The 20,327-nt window shown below is 31.6% G+C and overlaps 1 protein-coding gene across 1 annotated transcript; it reads right to left on the reverse strand.

Annotated features, from left to right (window-relative positions):
- Positions 1 to 655: 655 nt before the first annotated feature.
- Positions 656 to 19,407, reverse strand: LOC107448350 (uncharacterized). Its single transcript, XM_071179356.2, has 4 exons — positions 19,127 to 19,407; positions 15,971 to 16,114; positions 12,635 to 14,125; positions 656 to 6,202 (listed from the first exon to the last, which is right to left on the reverse strand). The coding sequence occupies exons 1-4, from the start codon at positions 19,311 to 19,313 to the stop codon at positions 6,054 to 6,056; spliced, it is 1,971 nt and encodes a 656-aa protein (XP_071035457.2). The 5' UTR covers positions 19,314 to 19,407; the 3' UTR covers positions 656 to 6,053.
- Between the last annotated feature and the right edge of the window lie 920 nt (positions 19,408 to 20,327).

Raw genomic sequence — 20,327 nt, forward strand, 5'->3', positions numbered from 1 at the left:
TAATAAATTTTAGTTTTTAGTAATTTTGGTATAGTTTAGGAAATTTCTATAGTGTATTTCCTTACCTGTTGGTCATAAAACAAAATCCACTAGATTCAGACGTAAGATAAGGTTACCTGAACCTACTATTAGTTCATCCTCTCCCTATATCTTGTTCAAATTTTCAATCGTTATAAAAAACTTTTTAGTCGTCCATTCAAATACATTTTTTTAAGCTTGTAGTGGAATACAGTTTTTTTCAAATATTAATTCATTAATTAAATTTTATTAATTTTAGCTTTATATGAGAGAAAAAATTTTAATTATTTAATAAAAAATTTCTTTGTTGAAAGTAGGAAGCGACTTTAAAAATTGTTTTTTATGTTACTTGCTTTCTATTGAAATTAAAAACGCCGATCAACGAGGGTAAATCCATTTGTATTTTTACATATGCAAACAGAAAAAAAGATTTTAAAATATTATTTTAAAAAGCTAAAACTGTACCAAGTGTTGTCCAATATATTGAGACCTGAAGTGTGCAAATGTTTCAGGTCAGTAAGATCCGACTATTAAGTTTTAAGTAATTCAAGATGTGTGGTTTTAGTTTGACACACAGTGTGCATGTGTGAAATTTATTTCAATATCAAAACAACTTTTTCTAACATAATATATTTTATTATTAAATAGTAAAATAATATATTTTTACAATTTGAGAATTTCATTGAACAATAATAGTACATTGCAACAATGCAAAAAATAAAACTACACTTTATTACTAAGAGTACTTAAAACTATCAGAAGTTGTTACAGCAAAATGAATTATTTACGAAAAAAAAATTGCAATTTCACTTCTAAGATATTATTTGTTTTTTTAATATCTAGCTGGTTTCTCATAACTGTCACCGTGGATATCCGAAATTAAAGGAATGTCGACTTTCACCAGTGAATGTCAACAATCGCATCCGAAATATTTGTTATATCCGATTTGATATTAATTTATTCGTTGATATTGTTACATTTATTCAATATTTTAAAATCGGCTGAGGATAGATTAGGATCAGTGTTTGGAGTACCGGTTAAATGCCTACTAGGCAGTGGAACTTATCCTTAAAAAAACATTTATGTAGGGCATACCGGGCAGTGGCACTTAACTAGACCTAGTATATAATTCGGACATTTACCAAAGCGACTATGTGATTGTCAACAACCACTAATAATTTCTGTTATACACAGTAACATAATATTAATAAAACTATGTTTTACTTTAGTTATTAATTTTCGAAAACAAGTAGAATATAGGTTACTTAATGATCTCGTTTTAGTTGACTACTTTATTTTACTGAATTCTTACTTTAGTTGACCAAGACTTAGTCGAATATTGCTTATTTTCTATTATGGAAATTCTCAATTTTATTGCGAAAAATAATATACGCTTCTCATTTTTATTTTTCCATAAATGCAAGCATTTCTTTCTTCTCTCTCAACTAAACGATTAAAAATTAAACTGCATCAATTTTACCATTATGTGAAGATCATTTCAACACACCAAATTTCATAAAAAAAATTTACTTTTAATTAACTGAAATAGCTGTCCCATACCATTAATATTCTTTAAACAAACCATTAATATTATTTAATCCCTTCTAAGGCTGCGGTGAAGTATACTTTCTATCGACTCCATTCATTTTTAAATGTCGGTTGGAAGCTTTTTTTTTCACCTATGATTTGTGCTGCCGTCTGATAGAAACTTTATAAAAAATAAAAAAAAGGCTTTGTTTACATGAATGTGGGAAATAGTAAAGGTTAGTGTGGGGCCAAGAAGCGAGGTAAAAAAATGTAGCACCAGTTTATAATGTGCTTGAAGCATTCATTGCGTATCGTGCGTTAAGCATAAAATATTGTTGTTTACTTTGCTGCATTTGATTGAACAAAAAAATTATAACGTATGACCTTATATATTTCATTGGTTAAATTATCACTTTTTGGAATTAATTGTTTTACATGCAATATAAATGGTTTTTTAAAGTTTGAACATAATATTAATCCTGATAACTCCGTTTCATACATTCTAAAATCCAAATTTATACTTTTAAAACTATCTTTCAAGTAGACGTAAGCGAAAAAGAACACAACCATTAAGTAATGATTATGTAGAATTATTCATTTTTTAATACATCATTTGTTTTTTTTTAATGTAGTAGACGAAGTCTTAGCAACATTGTAGTTTCATTCCTTCTTCGTTTATTGACCTTGTATTTTTTTTTTTTTTTACTCTCTATAATGCTTTTGAAATAATAAATTCTTTAATATTTTCGTTTAATTTCAGCAGCTTGAGTTGAAATAATTTAGTTCATGAAATACATTTACTCAGAGAGTTTGTTACAGAAGTATTAGATAAATAGGGCAAAGCATTTTTAAACATTCATAATTTATTTGATGAAATCGTCAGATATTTTTGAATATAAATCGACAGCTTTTTTTAAATTGCAATAATACACGAAAAAAATTAGAGAACTAGCAGTAATATTAAAGCTGATTAACCTTATCAAATGCAGATGTAAAATGTAAATGAAATCGGAAAATTTCAAGGAATTAAGAGGAACTTAAAATTTTGAAGTGATGCAGCTCTTTTTATTCCCATTTTTTTTTACTCTCTAACATAATCGTCCCGCAGTGGACTAATTGTAAAGTGAAATACCAAAGCCAAGCATCACTGCCTGCGGTCAGTAGGCGGGTGTGCGACCACTTTCATCAGCCAGCGTACGGACCAAGGGTGTGCGGAATCGGTCCTTGTTAAACTGTTCGACCGTAAAGTGCTCGACTTCGCGCGCAGGTCGTCGGGCTACCAAAGCAAGGGATCCATCTCCTCTGAAGAGGATCAAAATTGCGATGGCATGTCTGCGGATCATCGTCGCCAATAGCCCATTGTGCAGCTCTAGTGCGACGTAACAAAATGTACCTATCTACCTTTGACATAATCACTTCTTCAAATGTTTTCAAAATCTAATCATTTCTTTCAAATGTTTTCAAAAATTCCAAATACCCGAAAATTGATTACTCAAATTTCGATTAAAAGATTTCCATGAAACAAGCAACTGCTCCCAAGTCTTATGAAAAAAATTTCTGCTCTGCAGTGGGACAAAATCAGAAAAATGCGGCCAAAATTAGAAAATTAACTTCAATGTTCTAAAAATTGATCTATCTATAGATTTTATTGGGTCGCTGATTTCAAATATGAAGTCAAAATTTCAAAAAAACAAAATGGCGGGTCCAAAATGGCGGCTGATTATTGAAAAAAATTGCAAATAAATAAATAAAAATTATTTACTAGTAGTTTTTGAGATCTTTGATTACAAATTTGTGGTTAATAATTTTAATAAATAAAGTAATGGATGTAAAATCGCAAATATTTATCAAAACAAATTTAAACTAAATAAATTGAATCAAAATATTTAAGATTGTTAATTACAAATTCGATTATCGAATTTAAAAAAACAATGAATCTATTCTGCAAGATATAAAAAATTTTGAAAATGTTATAACAAAAATAATAATCACATGTTTATTTTTATAATTTTTTTCATTAATTTTATCATTATTATAAAAATGACACGAACTATAAAAATCGATTCATCAGCCAAATTCGCAAATATTCGCAGCTAATTTTTTTAGTTCTTGAGTATATATACCAAACAAATGTACACATTTTTTTTACATCGGCAACGTAAGGCTTTTTTTACAGAGCACCCTAAAGTTGCAATTTCATTGTACAGGGCAGAAATAGGGAAATGGCTCTGCTGGTTTTAATAGTATTTATATGAAATAATAAATTCATATCTATCTTAGAAATACATTTATGTATAAATCATGCATAGTTTTAATATTTTTATAAACCAAAAAAATCATGCATAGTATTAATATAAACCAAAAGAACAAAATACACCGTCATATTCCTTGGACATTTTACTACAAAAAACCATATTGAGATTTTTTTTTTCTTATAACTTCATTTTTTTTTAATTTTTGACCGCAAAAAATGATTTTTGTTCCCCAGTGCTCTGGAGCAATAATAATTAAAATTCAACCGAAGAGGCATTCTCATCGCATTCAGATTTGCATGAATCAGATAAGAAAAATTAATTGCGTTTGAACCTAGTTTCTTTAGGAAACTAGCATTAAAATCAGTTGTTAGGAATATCGCTGCAAACAACCAAAGCACTACCTACTACACTACATTTTAAGTAGCACACAAACTACGGAAAAAGTAGCGATTACAGCACTTTCGCTATTTCCGACAACCGGTGTCAGACTATGATCGAAATTATACAGAACAAATTTTGCAAACAGAAGTTGATTAAATTTCATATCATTACAAATGATTATAATTTGTATATGTTATCTATAAAGCTGCATTGGCTATCAAAATGGGCTACAGGTGACGTAGAGTAGAACTCTCTTCCTATGGCAAAAATTCGCATGCTTTCCTCAATAGCGTGTGGAGAGTCGTAGGAGAAGGAAGTACGTTAGTTTCTCTCTTGATATTGAAATAGATTTAAAAATTTAAGTTAGGAAACTATATGGAACTTAAAACTACATTGAACATAGTTCTAAAAGAAAACGCCGTGGAAATTTCGAAAAAATAATTTTGACACCTAATTACGTAAAATATTAAGAGGGAATAGGGCGGGTCAAGACATGGAACTGGTCTTCTCCCCAGATGGTCTATTTGAGCGTTGCGATCGCGAATAATACGCCACTCTGTAGTAGTTTTTGGAACTAAATCATTTTGCTTGATAGTTTTTCGTCATTCAATTTACCCCTGCCTAATTTTCACAAATGTATGCTGCTATTTTATGTAAACTGCTTACAAGCTTTAATTAAATGCAGACTTTAATTAAAGATTTAAACGAGACTGACCTTTCAAGGTATTTGTTTGCGATTTTAATAGAATTAAAATATTTTTATGCAGATGGTCTTGGCAGGTGAATTTCACCACTCCTAAGGGCTTAAACCAATGAAATGTGAATATTTACTTTCGTGAATTTTATTTTCGAGTGACACGTCACGCTGTTGAGAGAAACAAGAGGTGTCATCTTTCAACGAAAGATATTTTCGTAGTGGCTATTGCTTGCCGGCATGGCAACATACTGTTGCCATGCCGGCCAGGTGGCCGAGCAGTTAGCGTGCCTGGCTGTGAAGCCAATAGCTGCGGGTTCGAATCTTGCTCAGGGCATGGATGTTTCTCTCTGTGTGTAGCCCTCTGTTGTGCGTGACGTGTGAATGTCCCCCACCCTATAGGCCTGCTTAATATGAACCAAGTTTTTGGACTGATTTAAATTGATGGAAACTTGTTTTGTTTGTAGCTTTGATCGTGTAAACGATCATCCAAGTTCTTGGTCTAAGTCCTTGGATGATAGTTTCGTCGTCCAAGTTTTTCCTTTCTTAACCAACAATCAGCTTTTCAAGCTTTCTGACGTCAACAAGCAGGTATCAGATAATGTCATTTTGTAGTCCGTTTTCATATATTTTAATCAAAATAAATTAATCTTTTATGGTCTATTTGTGTTATTATGATTTTATTTTAATTTATCTAGTAATTTTGAATTCATGTAAGTATGATTTTGCAATGTTGAATATGAACAATGCGCTTGAGCAGGTTTTTCATCCGACCAATGAGAGACATTCAAGAACTTGAATAGTGCCGACGAATCATCCAATTTCTAGGAGAGAGAAATTCCTTCAAGTTCTCGGATTCAAAAACTTGGACCGTGTAAACAAGCCTTAAGAACAGGCATCTGTGACAGTGTGGCGTGGGTAATGTTGCTCGCCTCCGTGACTTGGTGCTCACAAGGCAACGTAAAATGAGCAACACTTCCGACACCTTCCATAGCGAAGAACGCTCAGTGCCTGCCATTAAAAAAAAATACTGTTGCCATACCAAGAAAATAAAAAACGTTATCAAAGTAAAAAAATCATGTCTTGTCAGTATCTCACAATAAGTCCTTGATCCTGATCTTTCTTCCACTCAACTATTTACAAAAATGCATACATGAGCGCATTAATCACTGAAGACGTCATGTTTCGGGCCTCTTCTTATCTTCAGGTCCATGCGTGCATCGAAGAAAAAGAGGCTCAAGTATCCATAGCAGACCAACACACCCTCCAATCAGTCCGTTTATATAAAATATATAGTCATATGATCCAATTGTATCTCTGAAAAAACCTGGAAAGAAAATTGTTAATTGTCAAAGATTGATAAAATGTCAGAATCCGAGATAGCATTATAATTTTAGTCTTCGTATAATATTTATTATACACACACATATAGAGTGTTTCGTAAGTGTAGCACTATGAAACATAAATTGTGGATGTAAGCAGAGATGGACATTTGTCATTCAGAATAATGACTAAGGAATGATGAATAATTATTCAAAATCTTTCTGAATAATGAATAAAGCTTTGATTGGTTCCTATAACAATAAATGTTTTTGCTACTTTTCGGGTAGCGAAAAACAGCCAAAAAATGTAGACCTCCACCAACTTTTATTTATTTATTTTTATTTTATTTATTTTTAAACACATGAAAATTAAATAAAATACCAAAAAAAATCGTTGAATTTTCTTGCGCCTGAGTGACCAAAACGTACTATGTTTTTTCTCCACTATTTATCACAATATTTCCAAAAATTTTATGTTTTTCTCTTTTATCACAATATCGTTTATTTATTAATAGTATTCATGCAGTTTTTTTTTCTTCCTTTCCTGACCGTAGATTTTTGAAATATATTGGGGTGCTAGACAACTGCTGATCAAACTTTATTATTCATTCCACTTGTTATTTCGTAAGAAGTTTGATCTTTTCCTACGCCATTGGAAATATAAAAAAAATTAAAGCGCAATTCGATAACTTTATAGTAATTAATTAAAATTTTTAGTAACTTTATATATTCAAATTCATCATTATTAGTTATTTTAATTAAAAGCTATAAAATTATTAATTACTTAAGCCAGCTGCATGCTGTTTTTTTGTATTGTATATTTTTAAAATATTTTCGAGTGCTAGACATCTGCTTAAGAAATTTTATAAATCATGTTCCTTCTTATTTTGTAAGATTTTGTTCTTTTCCTACTCCATTGGAAATATAAAAAAAAATTAAAAAGCAATTCGATAACTTAAGTAATAATTAATTCAAATTTTTAGTAAATTTATACATTCGAATTCAATATTATTTGTTATTTTTGAATAAAAGTCATTAATTACTTGAACCAATTAATGATTAGTATCCCAGTTAAGGCATATAGTTATTCAAACTTTTTACTTAGAGTGTTAAAAAAGTTATATGATGAGATAAAAATGTGACATAATTTCCTCCCTGTATACTAACAACGACACGATGTTTATATACAAACTTGGAATGAAATTTATCCATGTAATTTCGCTACGCTTCTCAAACTGATTTTTTTAATTCATTTTATCAATAAAACATTCCTTTACAATAACTAAATTTTTTTAAATAAATTTTATGAAAATAAAAAAATCAAACGAATATAAATATTTTTTTACTAAAAGTGACTTATAATGACTAGATGCAATGAGTCATTGCATTTATCCTACACTGTTTTAAATTTCATAACCTCATCTAACTCAATATATGGTTAATAAATGAGTATAATTTCAAATAAATATTTTGATGAATAATATAATAGATTTGTTTTAAATACATTGCAAACAAATATTCTCCAGATGTACGATAAAATGGATGTACGATAAGCTGTTTCTTACCCTATAATCGTAAATCACAATAAAATATTTATAGTTATTGAAGCACTGTAATTTTATTACATATAATAATTTTGTGCTTATGGTAGCCTGATTTTTAAAAAATCATATGATTCGTTTCACCAATGAAAAAAATTGCTAAGTCGAACCAATTGCTTTGACCAATCAAAATATCGGAAAGTCACCTCATGTGTCTCGACGAATGAAAATGTTGGAAACTGATCACATGATTGAATTCTAATATTATAGATTCTTTCTTTTTAACTTGAGACACTGCCATTGAAACTTTACAAGTTTTATTGTGACTCAAAGTTGTTTAAAAATTGCTTTTTCAACGATGGTTTTCAACACTCTGTACTTTGTTTTCATGCTTTCTTACTCTCTCCTCAGTTTAAAGTATTCATCTTTTTGTGACGACGATTTAGTCTTTCAGCTACAATGCTTTTATAATCTCTTCTTCTGGATTTACCTTTTTACTAGGTACTCTTGGAAGTTGAATGGTTTTAAGCCTGAGATGGACTTATTTCAAAGGTTGAATTTGATCTTTTACCAGTTGAAGGTTTTTTACTGGTTTCTTCACCTTGTTTACAAAGTCCACTCAGTATCCTGTTTTTGGGACATTTTAATGTCCTTTTATGAACTCTACACTGCTCTGGATTTCTGTTCCTACTTTGTTCCTTAGATATTTTTGTTCAATGTTTTGTTGCACCATTTGTTCAATGTGTATTTATTATAATCAATTCGTTTTTCGATGGCTCAATACCATTCATATTAATTCTTAAAATATTTAGAATCGTATATTGGCTTTTGCCGATTTATTAGATTGCCTTATTTGAAAGTTGGCAAACTTTTAAGCAATTAAATGAATCTTAAATTTTCATTTTCTTAATTTCTCCTTCAGAATAATTTTTTTCTTCCAGTTAGTACAAAATCTATTCACAAATCATAGATCCAATTTGGATTCTTTTAAATCCTTAGTTCATTTTTCGGTGACTGAATTTCATTTTGATTAAATTCTAAATTATTTGGAATTGTTCAATAGTCATTGCCAATCAATTGGATTAGCTAATTTTAACGTTGATAAGCTTTCCAGCAATTAAATGAGTCTTGCATTTTTTGCTTTCGCAATTTCTCAACAGTTTCTTATTCAAGATTTTGAAAACTAATGTTTCTGCTGATTATGTATATTTAATAAGTATTTTCTTTCTAGGTAATAAACTAAAATGAGAATTATCACGAACTGGAATAGTAAAGTCACTCATATAGTAAAATTTTTATTTATAAATTGGTATGTACCTTTAAAACTTTTCACTAATCGAATCATGAAACTAAAAAACAAACTCAGAAAAAATAAATAGTATTTGTAAGCAATTTTAATCGAAACTACAGTAGATAAAATACGATAGATTTTCATACTTAGGTTAATATTAAAAAATTAGTTCTTACAATGAACTTAAAAGAAAGATTAAATCTCAGTGTCTCGAGCTTAATCTCACTCTAAACATGATTTCATATATTTGAAACAGCTAAATAGCAATTAGATTAATTTTGATAATGTTTTTCTTGTCGTAGTTTAATATTGTACACTTTTTAAACTTTATACTTTATTTTATGTTCCTCTTTGTTGAAAAACTTATGGTAAGCCAATTTAGTTACCAAAAATTTCTTAGCAAGAAACAATTATCGTTTCAAAACTTATTGAAAGTATTATGCACCAAAGTAGTCGTACCACATTAAAATTACTAATAGTGCAATTCACGACAAGCTTATTTAATAACCGAAAAATTCATCCTATTTAAATTTGTCAAAAAGGATTTTATATCATAGTAGTACCACATTAAATTACAATTATAATTAGTACCTTTCACGGCAATCTGATTTAGTCCCTAAATATTTCACATCGAAGTCAAACTTGCCAAAAATATTGTGTATCACATTAGTACCACATATTTTTAATTAAAATCATTGCCAGCACACTTTACGTCAAGCGTTTTTGATGCCAAATTGTTCATATTATCACCAAACTCACCATAACGTTTGTATTCCAGAGTAGTACAACATTATTTTCAATAAAAAATATCGGCTTTTGTTGCTTGTACATTTTTCGGTAAGCCTACTTAGCAACCGAAAAGTTCATATCTTAGCTAAACTTTCTAAGAGTATTAAGTACTTCTGTACCATATTAATTTGATTTAAAATTATTAATGGTACATTTTGTATTTTTAGCTATCAACGCCTTATTAAAAGCTGAATAAAATATATTGCCCCGATAATTTTAAAGTGGCCTGTATTAGATGTTTACTTCACAAGCTTATGCCATTTTTTAAAAATTATAAGACAAATAATTTCGTCATCTTTTTATTTAATACCTTCATTCCATTTTATGATGAATTTATCGTATTTGTAAATCAATTAAATGTTTATGTTTTTTACACAAATTCTACAAAAAATTTACATGATTTTTAATTTAATGAAAATGAAGTTAGAGATTTAATTCTTTGTAGATCAAATGTACATTCTGAAAAATAAATAAATAAGTTTAGATGGAACAAATATTTAAATAAGTAGATATTAAATAAATATTTAAGTCAATTGCTTTACTATTCCACCTTTTCAAAATTATTTAGAGGAGTATGGGAAAAAATTGGCGATTCTGTCATTTCCATGTCTTTATGTCTCTTCAGAGTTTATTTATGAAATTCTTCCTTTGGCACTCTTGAATTCAAAATTCTTGTAAGGAACAACTTGCATATGCGCATGTGTAGTTTTAAGTACTAGACAAGTTTATCATTATAAATTTAGTATTTAAGCAAAATTTACCCTGACATCATTTTGGCTTTTGTTTCATATTGTTTTGCATTAAAATATCTAAGTTTCATTTGGCATTCTGCTTATCAAAATTATGTGTCCAGTAGTTATTTATGCTACTGTATTTATTTTGTTATTTTTATTTACATTGTTATTTGAATGTGGCAGAATTCATAGATCTACCCTGTAAGAATATATTTGCATGGAATGTACGGAATCAACGATTCTTTTACTCCTCGGGGGGCTGTTGTCCATGTTCTGGCTACTTATAAATGTGTCTGACAGCCCTCTTGGGGAACTATTTTGATTGCTAAACACTAAAATAACAACTATTCTAAGACCCAGTGACTATGATAAAACTTCAAAAGTGGTAGACTTTGCCGATAATGGTCGATGCTCATGAGATAGAAAAGATTTGACCTTTTGTACATCATCAAATACTGTTTCTGGTGTTTAAGCAATTAGAATAAAATAACCTCGCCTCCTCGTTTGGCGTTCCCTGGGCAACATTGTGGTACAATAAAGTGATTATAAGCAAAGATTCTTTTGTATCGCAATGGCTAAGAGGTTATGCGAAAAAGTGGACATTTGATAAATTTAGTATTATTAAAACAATCCAAGAACCTAATAAGAATTTTTGTTGTAGCTGAAACATTTTTAATAGAGTCACCACCATTTTAGAGTTATGTTTCCTCGTTTCCCAATGCCATCTATATGTAAGTAAAATTAGCATATCGGCTGACTTATAATTGAAAAGACTGCTAACTATCTTTAAATTGTTAGAAGAGCCATTTAAATGTATTAAATCTGTTTAAAAGTACTGAAAAGAGTATCGGCAATGTATTAAAGAAAAAAGCAATTAGCACTAAACAATTGGCGATTATTTGAACTGGCATGAATGAAATATTAAAATTCTTTATTTATGAAGCATCTAATTGTACAAAAAAGTCTTAATTTTATGTGCTAAATGATTAAATTTGTTAGCCAATACTCATTCCTGGCTGGTTAAATATGTAGTGCCAATAACATCTGTATCCATTTGGCTCCATTTTCCCCAGCCCCCGCTTAACTCAATTTTTCATCCTTTTCAGCATTTGCAGGAAATCTAATTTTTTCTTAAGGACATTACAACAATTTTATCACGCAATGTTTTAATCAGTTTTGTTTTCAGAGTTAATTGAAATAAATATACAAACCTTTGAAACTTTTGCCCCATGGGAATAAAACTAATTCCATTTTGTTTACAGCTATTATTGTCAATACATTAATTAAATAAAGCTCATTGCAGTAGGATTAAGAAGGCTTATGAAGTAAATTATTGATAAATTTGTAAAAAAATTGGTAATTAATTCAACACATTTCAATGTTTTTATGTTATGTTTCAGCTTTTTATTAATTTTTCTTAAATTGTATTGTCATGCTCTAGAGTTAACAACGTTTTCCTCAATTTAGTATATTTTGTAGTGAAAATTTAAAATGCCATTTTATGGCAAACACAATAATTTTTTTTTAAAAAATAGTCAGTAATAAAGTCCTAAATCATAATATAAATAAAGTTTAAAAAATAATCAAAACTCCCTGCCACGAAATAATTACCTTGTCGTGGATAATTTTACTGTAGAGAAAACTGATTCTTCATTTATATGTTAAATTCTAAGCCTTTAACCTAACAATTTTTTTTTCGATTCAATTAATTTCCCAATGTAAATTTAATCGAAATTACTTTGCTTTTTACTATTTTGTAAGAAATTGAAATTAAAAGCTAATGCAATTCCGTTACCATAAAAATTTTAAAATCTTCATTAGGAGTTTAATAATTTCATTTTCTAAATAAGCTTGCTTTAAGCTAAATCGGCTAAATTCTTTATGATTTTATTTATTTATTTATTTTTAATTAGGATATTAAGTGTTTTATGACTGCTAAAAAATTCAAAAACATATTTGCCATCTTTCCTCCTAAATTCTTTATCAATGGCAAAATCTACGATAGTAATCATGATAGCAACAAAGTTAATTAAATGGACAGATCGGCAAATGCAGACACTGAATAAATCAATCAATACTTACCGATATACATCGGAAGTCCAAATCCTAGTAATCCAGAGAAAAAATTGACACATCCCATAGCTATAGACTGTTCATTTTTCTTCATGTATTTTGAAACCAATACAGGATGGCGAACAAAAAGTGACCCTTGCAACATACCGAACAACGCCAAATTCAAGAATAGTGTTATTCGTGTATGCATCAACGGCAGAGAAGCCGTACTGATGGCCTGCAGAACCATCACTATCATCATATACTTCGGAAGAGGCAAGAACCCGCGGTCAGTTATCCATCCAAGGCACAGGCGTCCGAGAAGATCGCCCAGGGATATGGCAGCAATAACATATTTACCATCTTCCTCCCTCAAACCTTTATCCATGGCGAAATCGACAACTGTCGTGATGGCCGGAACAAAGGTAATGAAGTGGACAGATCGGCAAATGCAAATCATCAAGAATAGAGGATTGGCATACAGTTTGAATGCAGTTTTTATGTGCTCAGCAAATGAATTCGAATTCGGCTGTTCTGAGTCATTCTTAACTGAGTTGCTCACTAGCATTTCTTTTTGCTGGAGTTTTTCTTTATCGTACGGTATTCTTATCTTACGTAGTTCCGTAACCACTCGAACAATTTTTACCCTCGCTTCTGGGAAGTAGGCAAGAATTTGCTGTTCGTTTACGTTTCGAAGAATCAGTAATTTTCGCAAAACAAAGCTTCTCGATTCTTCGTCGTTCATTACAAGTATATCAGGCACGGAATGTACTCTGGGGAGCATAGCTTCGTTTGAAGGCTTCCTTTGCAAGTGGAAGCTTCTGTATTGCTGGTCCGCAATAAGTTTCAAGTGTTCCTTGTCCTCGCCAATGTAGAAAAGTCTCTGTGTCGGTGGTTCAGCACTTTCGTGGATTTGTTTTGAATAGGTTTGTGACTGGCACAGGCTCTGAATTACAGCCATGACACTAAATTCATGGAAATCAATTTCTAAAATATCTGCGCTTAAAATCGGCAATGAAAACAATTTAACCACCAATTCACTATTCCGTTTTAGGAACGCAACATCTGGGAAAAACTCATCAGACATACAAGGATTTTCAATTCCATTTTTAAATGGTCGCTGTTGCACGGAAAAGATGACAGTATCGTGGAAATTATTCAGATCATTGTGCAGTCGGTGCTTTTCGAGTCTAGCGTTGTTCTTGTTGCAATCAGAACGGTTGTCTGACGAAACTTGTGTCACACATAAACTTTTAAAATCTCTTGGCGACTTCTTGTTAAGCCAAGATGGCTTTCTCAAAATTAGCGCCGCCGGAATGGTGTGCATTACGAGTGCGGCAATCATCAAGAATGTTCCTTCGAGTCCAAAATTTTGTAGAAGATATTCTATCAGCACTGGAAACAAGAATGAGCCGACGCAACCACCAGAGAACCCCATGCCTGCAGCTGTAGTGCGATACTTGACGAAGTACTGACCAATAACAACCTGTGGCAGAGTGACAGTAAGAGCCGTACCAAGACCTAAACATTTTAAACATTCAATAAGATATTTAAATTTTAAAAAAGTTTGAAAGATTTGCAAAAAAAATCATTTAATCATTAACTGTTATTAAATTCAAAATACCTTTTTATAGTAGGCTAATTGAATAACAAGGGTCTTTACAAACGAGCGTCGTCATTTTGCAATGCACCAGGCAATCTGGTAGATGTATCCAAATTTTTTAATCACCCTGATAGAGAAGCGATGGCTCAGGGGATAAAGCGTTTGCCTTCCAATGAGGTGAACCGGGTTCGAATTCAGCAATGATACGAATTGAATTGTCGGCTAGCACCGACCACAGTGCTGACGTAGAATATCCTCAGTGGTAGGCGGTTAGAGTCCCCTTGCCGTCAGGCTACCCGTAGGAGGTTCTAGTTGTTTTCCCCTCCATGTAACGCAAAAGCGGGTTAGTTAACCTCAAAAAGACCTTCTCGCAAGCAAATTTCTCCCAATACTTGATCCCGAAGTTCCCTTGTCTTCTGGATTGGGTTCAAAATTACAAGGCTACGTAGTTGAACATTAGTAGTCGTAAACCAAAGAATTGGATCTACTGTTCAACGACGGTTATAAAATAAAATGAAATAAAAATCAGCCTGATACCTTTTTAAGCTTATTGTAAACAATAAAATATGTTCGTGGCTTAATTAACTTGAGTCATTTCAAGCTGTTTGCAATAATCCCAAATAAGTGCTAAGCTTTATTAAAATTTCAATGCACTACGCTTAACCAGATTGGGTCTGATTAAATAATTGTCCGTTCATTTTTAAATTAGCCTAAAAGCATAGATGTTGCTTCTAAAAAGTCTACAAAAATATAGGACAATTTATAAAATAAAAAGAAATTTTAGAATCGAAATTTACCAATGAGTCTGGCAGATTGTAAAATGTTGTTGACATTAACAAAAGGCAGGATTTTTTAATTAGCCTGCGACACATGCAGTGAAAAGAAAAAAGTAAATTTCACCGTTTTTCAATATGTTCTTTCTGGACTCTTGATCTAATTTAGATTGATCATAAACAAGAGTCATCATCCAGCGTTCTTTAATTACTATTCCATGGGCATCGCAGTTATCCAATTTTTGATGGGGGCGTAATAAAAATACACATAAATCTTATAAATTTCACATTAAAAACTTAAATCCGCTAAGGATCTGCAAAAACATTAACCTCTTTCCTGATTCTACCTTTCATAAGTTTAAATCGATGAGGGTTTATAAAAATGTTATTAGATCTATATGTGCCCTTAATATTTAAAGATCTCTAAAAATTCCCCTCAATATTCTGGCACATTGAGTTTCCTAAAAAATATTAAAGGATCATATATCCACCGTCCTCCCCGTCAACGACGCCCATGTATTATTCCAAAACTATTCCTCTGCATCCGTTTTCATACAGGAAATCTTGACTCAATTCTATATGTTATGACATTATTGTGCACCGAATTCAATAAATAATGTTAATGATTTTAACGTTTTAAACAGCAACAACTCTTATACATTGTTTCAAATGGGAGGACGGAGGGTTGTATACGAATACGAGAGATACACTGAATGCCAATGTTTATTACGTATGTGTACTAGAGAAACTAGATTAGCAATTTTAAACTAGCTAGAATGCTCAAATTTCGACTGGAGTTCTGCATCTGATAGCAATACAAGTTGCAGTTATTTCCTAACCATTATTCCTGAGAGCAGTTTCAGACTAATGCTCAAACGTCAACTAGAACCTTTGCGTCTGAAACTGTACAAGTTGCGACTGGAAGAGTTAGAAGCACAATTTATAGCCAAATAGAATCAATATGTAGGTGTAAAAGTAGACGATGCTTACCATTTATGACACCCCACAGAATGGTTATCCATACGATGTCGGTCGTAAAGAAACAGAGGATGCAGCTAATACTACCGATCAGGCTTCCAGATACGATCACTTTCCTGGCGCCATATTTTTGACCCAAGATTCCTACAACTGGACCTGTGGGGATAAAAATTGTTCTTAGCTGCCAAACTGATGTAACATACTACAGTCAAAAGGTATGATGATATAATAAATACACCAGAACATGTAAACACAAGTGGAATAATTCACATAATTCTCTTATTTAACATTGAAGATAATGGCCTAAATCCATTTCACTGCGTTATTAGTGCATTTTTATTGGATGAAAAAAATCACATGATCCTTCAATAAAAAAAAATTGGAAATTTTTTGCTGAGATCATGGAATTAACAGAATTTATAAAAGTATACTGTTAATTATTGTTGTAATAAAAATTATTCTTTAGAAAGTATATTGCTTGTAAAACATTACTTTATCCCTTGTTTAACGGCATATAATCTTATACTTCTAGTATTTATTTATCATCCATTCTTACTATTATTTTCGTCTTGATTATTCTAAATCATGGGCTTATATCTAAAAGCGATGTTCCTTTATCATAGACTAATCCTATGATATTACCTTTTTGCGCAACATTTTATAATAAACATTTTTAAACGTGCGTAATTAATTATGATAATAGTGAATGATGAAGAATAATGAATACGAAATTTTAAAAATACTAGTGGGCTGCGCCCCCTGCTCGCTAACCCCTGAAAATTGCTACGCAATCTTATATGGTTTGCTTCACAAAACAAGCTCGCTTCGCTCGCTACTAACTCAGGTACATTGCAAACGCACAAATTCTAAGAATTCAAAACTATCATTCAAATCCATATAACAACTTTAAAAAAAAATACATCTTTTTAGTAAATACTAAGTCATTAAAATAAATTTGAATTCAAATATATGACATGTAATTCGTTAAACCTATTAGAAATGTGCTATAGTATAGAATCTTAAGATCAAATTTCTAAAACTCATATCTCTTTAAAAACGTTAAAATTTTGGCTACAATTAAGTCTATTAAAAATTGAAATAAGTGAATTGCAATGGAAAAACCTGCATGAACAAAACATTATGTTCTTAAAAAATAATAACCATGATTCACAACTTTGTTAAAAACATAAGTATAAATCTTAGAAGTTTGACTTACAAACAAAAAAAAACTTGCAGAAACTAAACATTAATTTGCAATAAATACTAAATGCGAACAAATACTGAGAAAGATTAAGGGTTTTTTTAATAACAAAAAAATAATTACTATTAAAGATTAAGAATTTCCTTAAACACACAATTATAAATTTCTGGACTTCTTTCGACAGCTTAGCTTAATAGTATGAGATTGCAGCAGCTGAATTGAACAACTGCTAATGCTCTCTCTGGTTATTTCAGTTTCTGTTTTTAAAAGCGCTATATGTTGAGCCACCTCAGCAAGATTTGGCATGTGACATTTTTAGCGACAATCATTGGTCGATTTTGTAGCGTTGCCATTCGGGGAGTTGTAATGAGGCTTTTTTTGTCGCCGTGTAAGAGAAATATATATAGAGAGTAGTGACAATGAAAAAAATTACTTCCTAATAAATTATCACTTGGACAGAAAAAATATTCAACGAGCCTTAATAGTAACTTAAAACAAAACAAACAATCATTAAAAAACAATCTGTGTTTACGCAATAAAAACGTTGAGTTCTTTAAACCATATAATTTGTAATTTTGATGTAATCTGTTTATCATTAAAAATTAATATTTTGATCTGTTTATCATTAATAATTAATATTGATAACTGAGCAATCTCATTGATTAACGAGCAAGGAGAGGCAGAGCTCCGTAGTACATCTTAAAATGTGAAGAGAACTTTCCTCTAACAGGTAGATAGGTACTTTATTTCGTCACACTAGAGCTGCACAATGGGCTATTGGCGACGGTCTGGGAAACATCCCTGAGGATGATCCGAAGACATGCCATCATAATTTTGATCCTCTGCAGAGAGGATGGCTCCTCTGCTTTTGTTGAAAGGGGAGCGAAGTCGAGCACTTAACCGTAGAACAGTTTAACGAAGACTGGTACCGTACACCCTCGGTCCCTACGCAGACTGGTCAAAGTGGTAAACCACCCGCTTACTGACCGCAGCCAGTGTTGCTTGACTTTGGTGTTCTACGGGGAACCGGGTCCTTGCGATTAATCCACTGCGGGACTTTCTTGAACTGAAGTAGGTTATTGATATTCCAGATTGAACTTAGGAAATGGTTCAGTGGGGGGGGGGGGGAAATTCTGATAGAACTTGCAAATAATTTTGATGGAACTAAGTAATTCAGAAATTCTTTTGATTGCCTTTTGAACAATATGAGTCATTCACTAGTAAAAAAAAAAGTTTCATTAGAAATCTAACGTGATCTATCTGTTATTATGAAGTAACTATAACCCTTCAAAATAATTATTACGTCAAAATTCAAAATAATTATTACGCTTTACTGCAATGTTAATGCTTAAATATGCCGTAGAAAGGAACTGATGATACAAAATAGGATATTTCGATATGAGCTCCGCAATAATCTTTTATCCTGGTAATAAATTAATCATGTTATATGTGACATGATAACGAACAATTTATCATTAATCCACTGGATTTTGTATTGTTGGGGGATATATGGATGGTTGTCAGAATGTAAACAATAAAAAACTTCTTAAAACCGGAAAAAAATTTACAAAATTTCCGGTGTATCCCTCCGCTTAATGTATGCTTACGAGGCGATGTGTCAACAGGCTAAATATTCTGGGAAGCTTTATTAATGTGATTTATGTTTAAATTTGAACGTTATTTTACCATTCATAAGAATTTCCTACAATTTATAAATTCTCATTGGTTGCGAGACTAAAACAAATTTAAGAAAATTAATATCACAATATAAATGTAAGGTTTGTCTTGTTTTGAATGTTATCTCTCATTTGTGCAAAATATCACCATTGGTTATTTTTTGGGTTGCTTAACATGCTTCCGGAGTCTTCCAAATTTCTATGTTGTTTGTTTCCTGGAAATTGAAATTTAAAAAAAACGCGATACACGGTCAACCATCCATATTCTTTGTAATTTACAAGACTACTTACCAAACAAATTTCTAGCTGAAGATCTTGCGCTGAAAGGTATAGAGGCCCTCTTCCTGTCTACTTGAAAGAATTCTATGAAGGCCACAAATAGGATACCAGACATCCTCCCTAGACCAGCCATGATGAAATTCATGAAACAGGCAGCCGAGGCAACTGCCCATGCAAATCCAACATCGGGACCTTCCATTTTTCTCCTACAAGAGAACACCCTTTGCCTGCATAAAATAAGTTATTGTATAACAGTAGTGGCTTTGCAAGAGTGAACCGAAATAATGATAAGCAAATGCGAATATTTAGCAACAAAATTGCGAACAGATTATTGTATATGTTCATTTGTTGAACACGAGATTTAAGCTAATAAGTAAATATTCTCTAATTTTAAACATATTAACGTTATTCAGTGATTTACTCCAAACAACTTCACAACTCACCCTGGTCCAATGTGTACACATTCTTCCATGGTGAAAGAAGTTCCTGGTATGATACCTGCCGGTGACTAAGGAACATTTCTTCTGCACTCCCCAACATTGCTGACCAAGGATAACGGACTCTCTTAACGACATGTAGCAGCATAATACTTGTCCACCTCATTCCACGGTTTGCTCCGATACCCAAATAAATCACCACGGTCTCAACCAATGTCAGAGCCTGAAATGTACCGCAATGGTACAATTACAATACAGCCACGCGGCCGCTGAACCACGCGAAATGCTTGTGGCTGATTTCTATGATTCAGTCTATTTTTTCGCCAATTTTGGTGAAACACGCATACGCCCGCGAAAAATATCAAACTTACGTGAATGAAAGAAAGAAACTTTGCACAATCCGTGAGTTAAAATCGTAAAAGTAGTGGAATATCATCTTAAATTTGACCAAATATTTGCAAATATTATATAAATATTTGCAAATATAAGTCCAAGCAAATATTTGTTTCGGAAGTGGATATCATGGAGGTTAAACTCCATGATATCCACCATGGTCCAACGAAATTGTACAATTAAAAAATATATAGAATTTCAAGTAACGAAAAAATATTTAGTTACCTAAGACTTGTACATATTGGCGATCGAAATAGGCTACAGGTAGCGCAGAGCAAAATTCTCTACCTATGGCAACGCTTCGCATGCTTTCACCAATAGCGCGTGGAGAGTTATAGGAGAAGGAAGTACGTTAGTTTCTGTTTTGATTTCCAGACAGATTA

Source organism: Parasteatoda tepidariorum, chromosome 1, assembly GCF_982258835.1.
Source record: "Parasteatoda tepidariorum strain Cologne lab strain chromosome 1, Ptep-v5.0, whole genome shotgun sequence".
Lineage (NCBI taxonomy): Eukaryota > Metazoa > Arthropoda > Arachnida > Araneae > Theridiidae > Parasteatoda > Parasteatoda tepidariorum.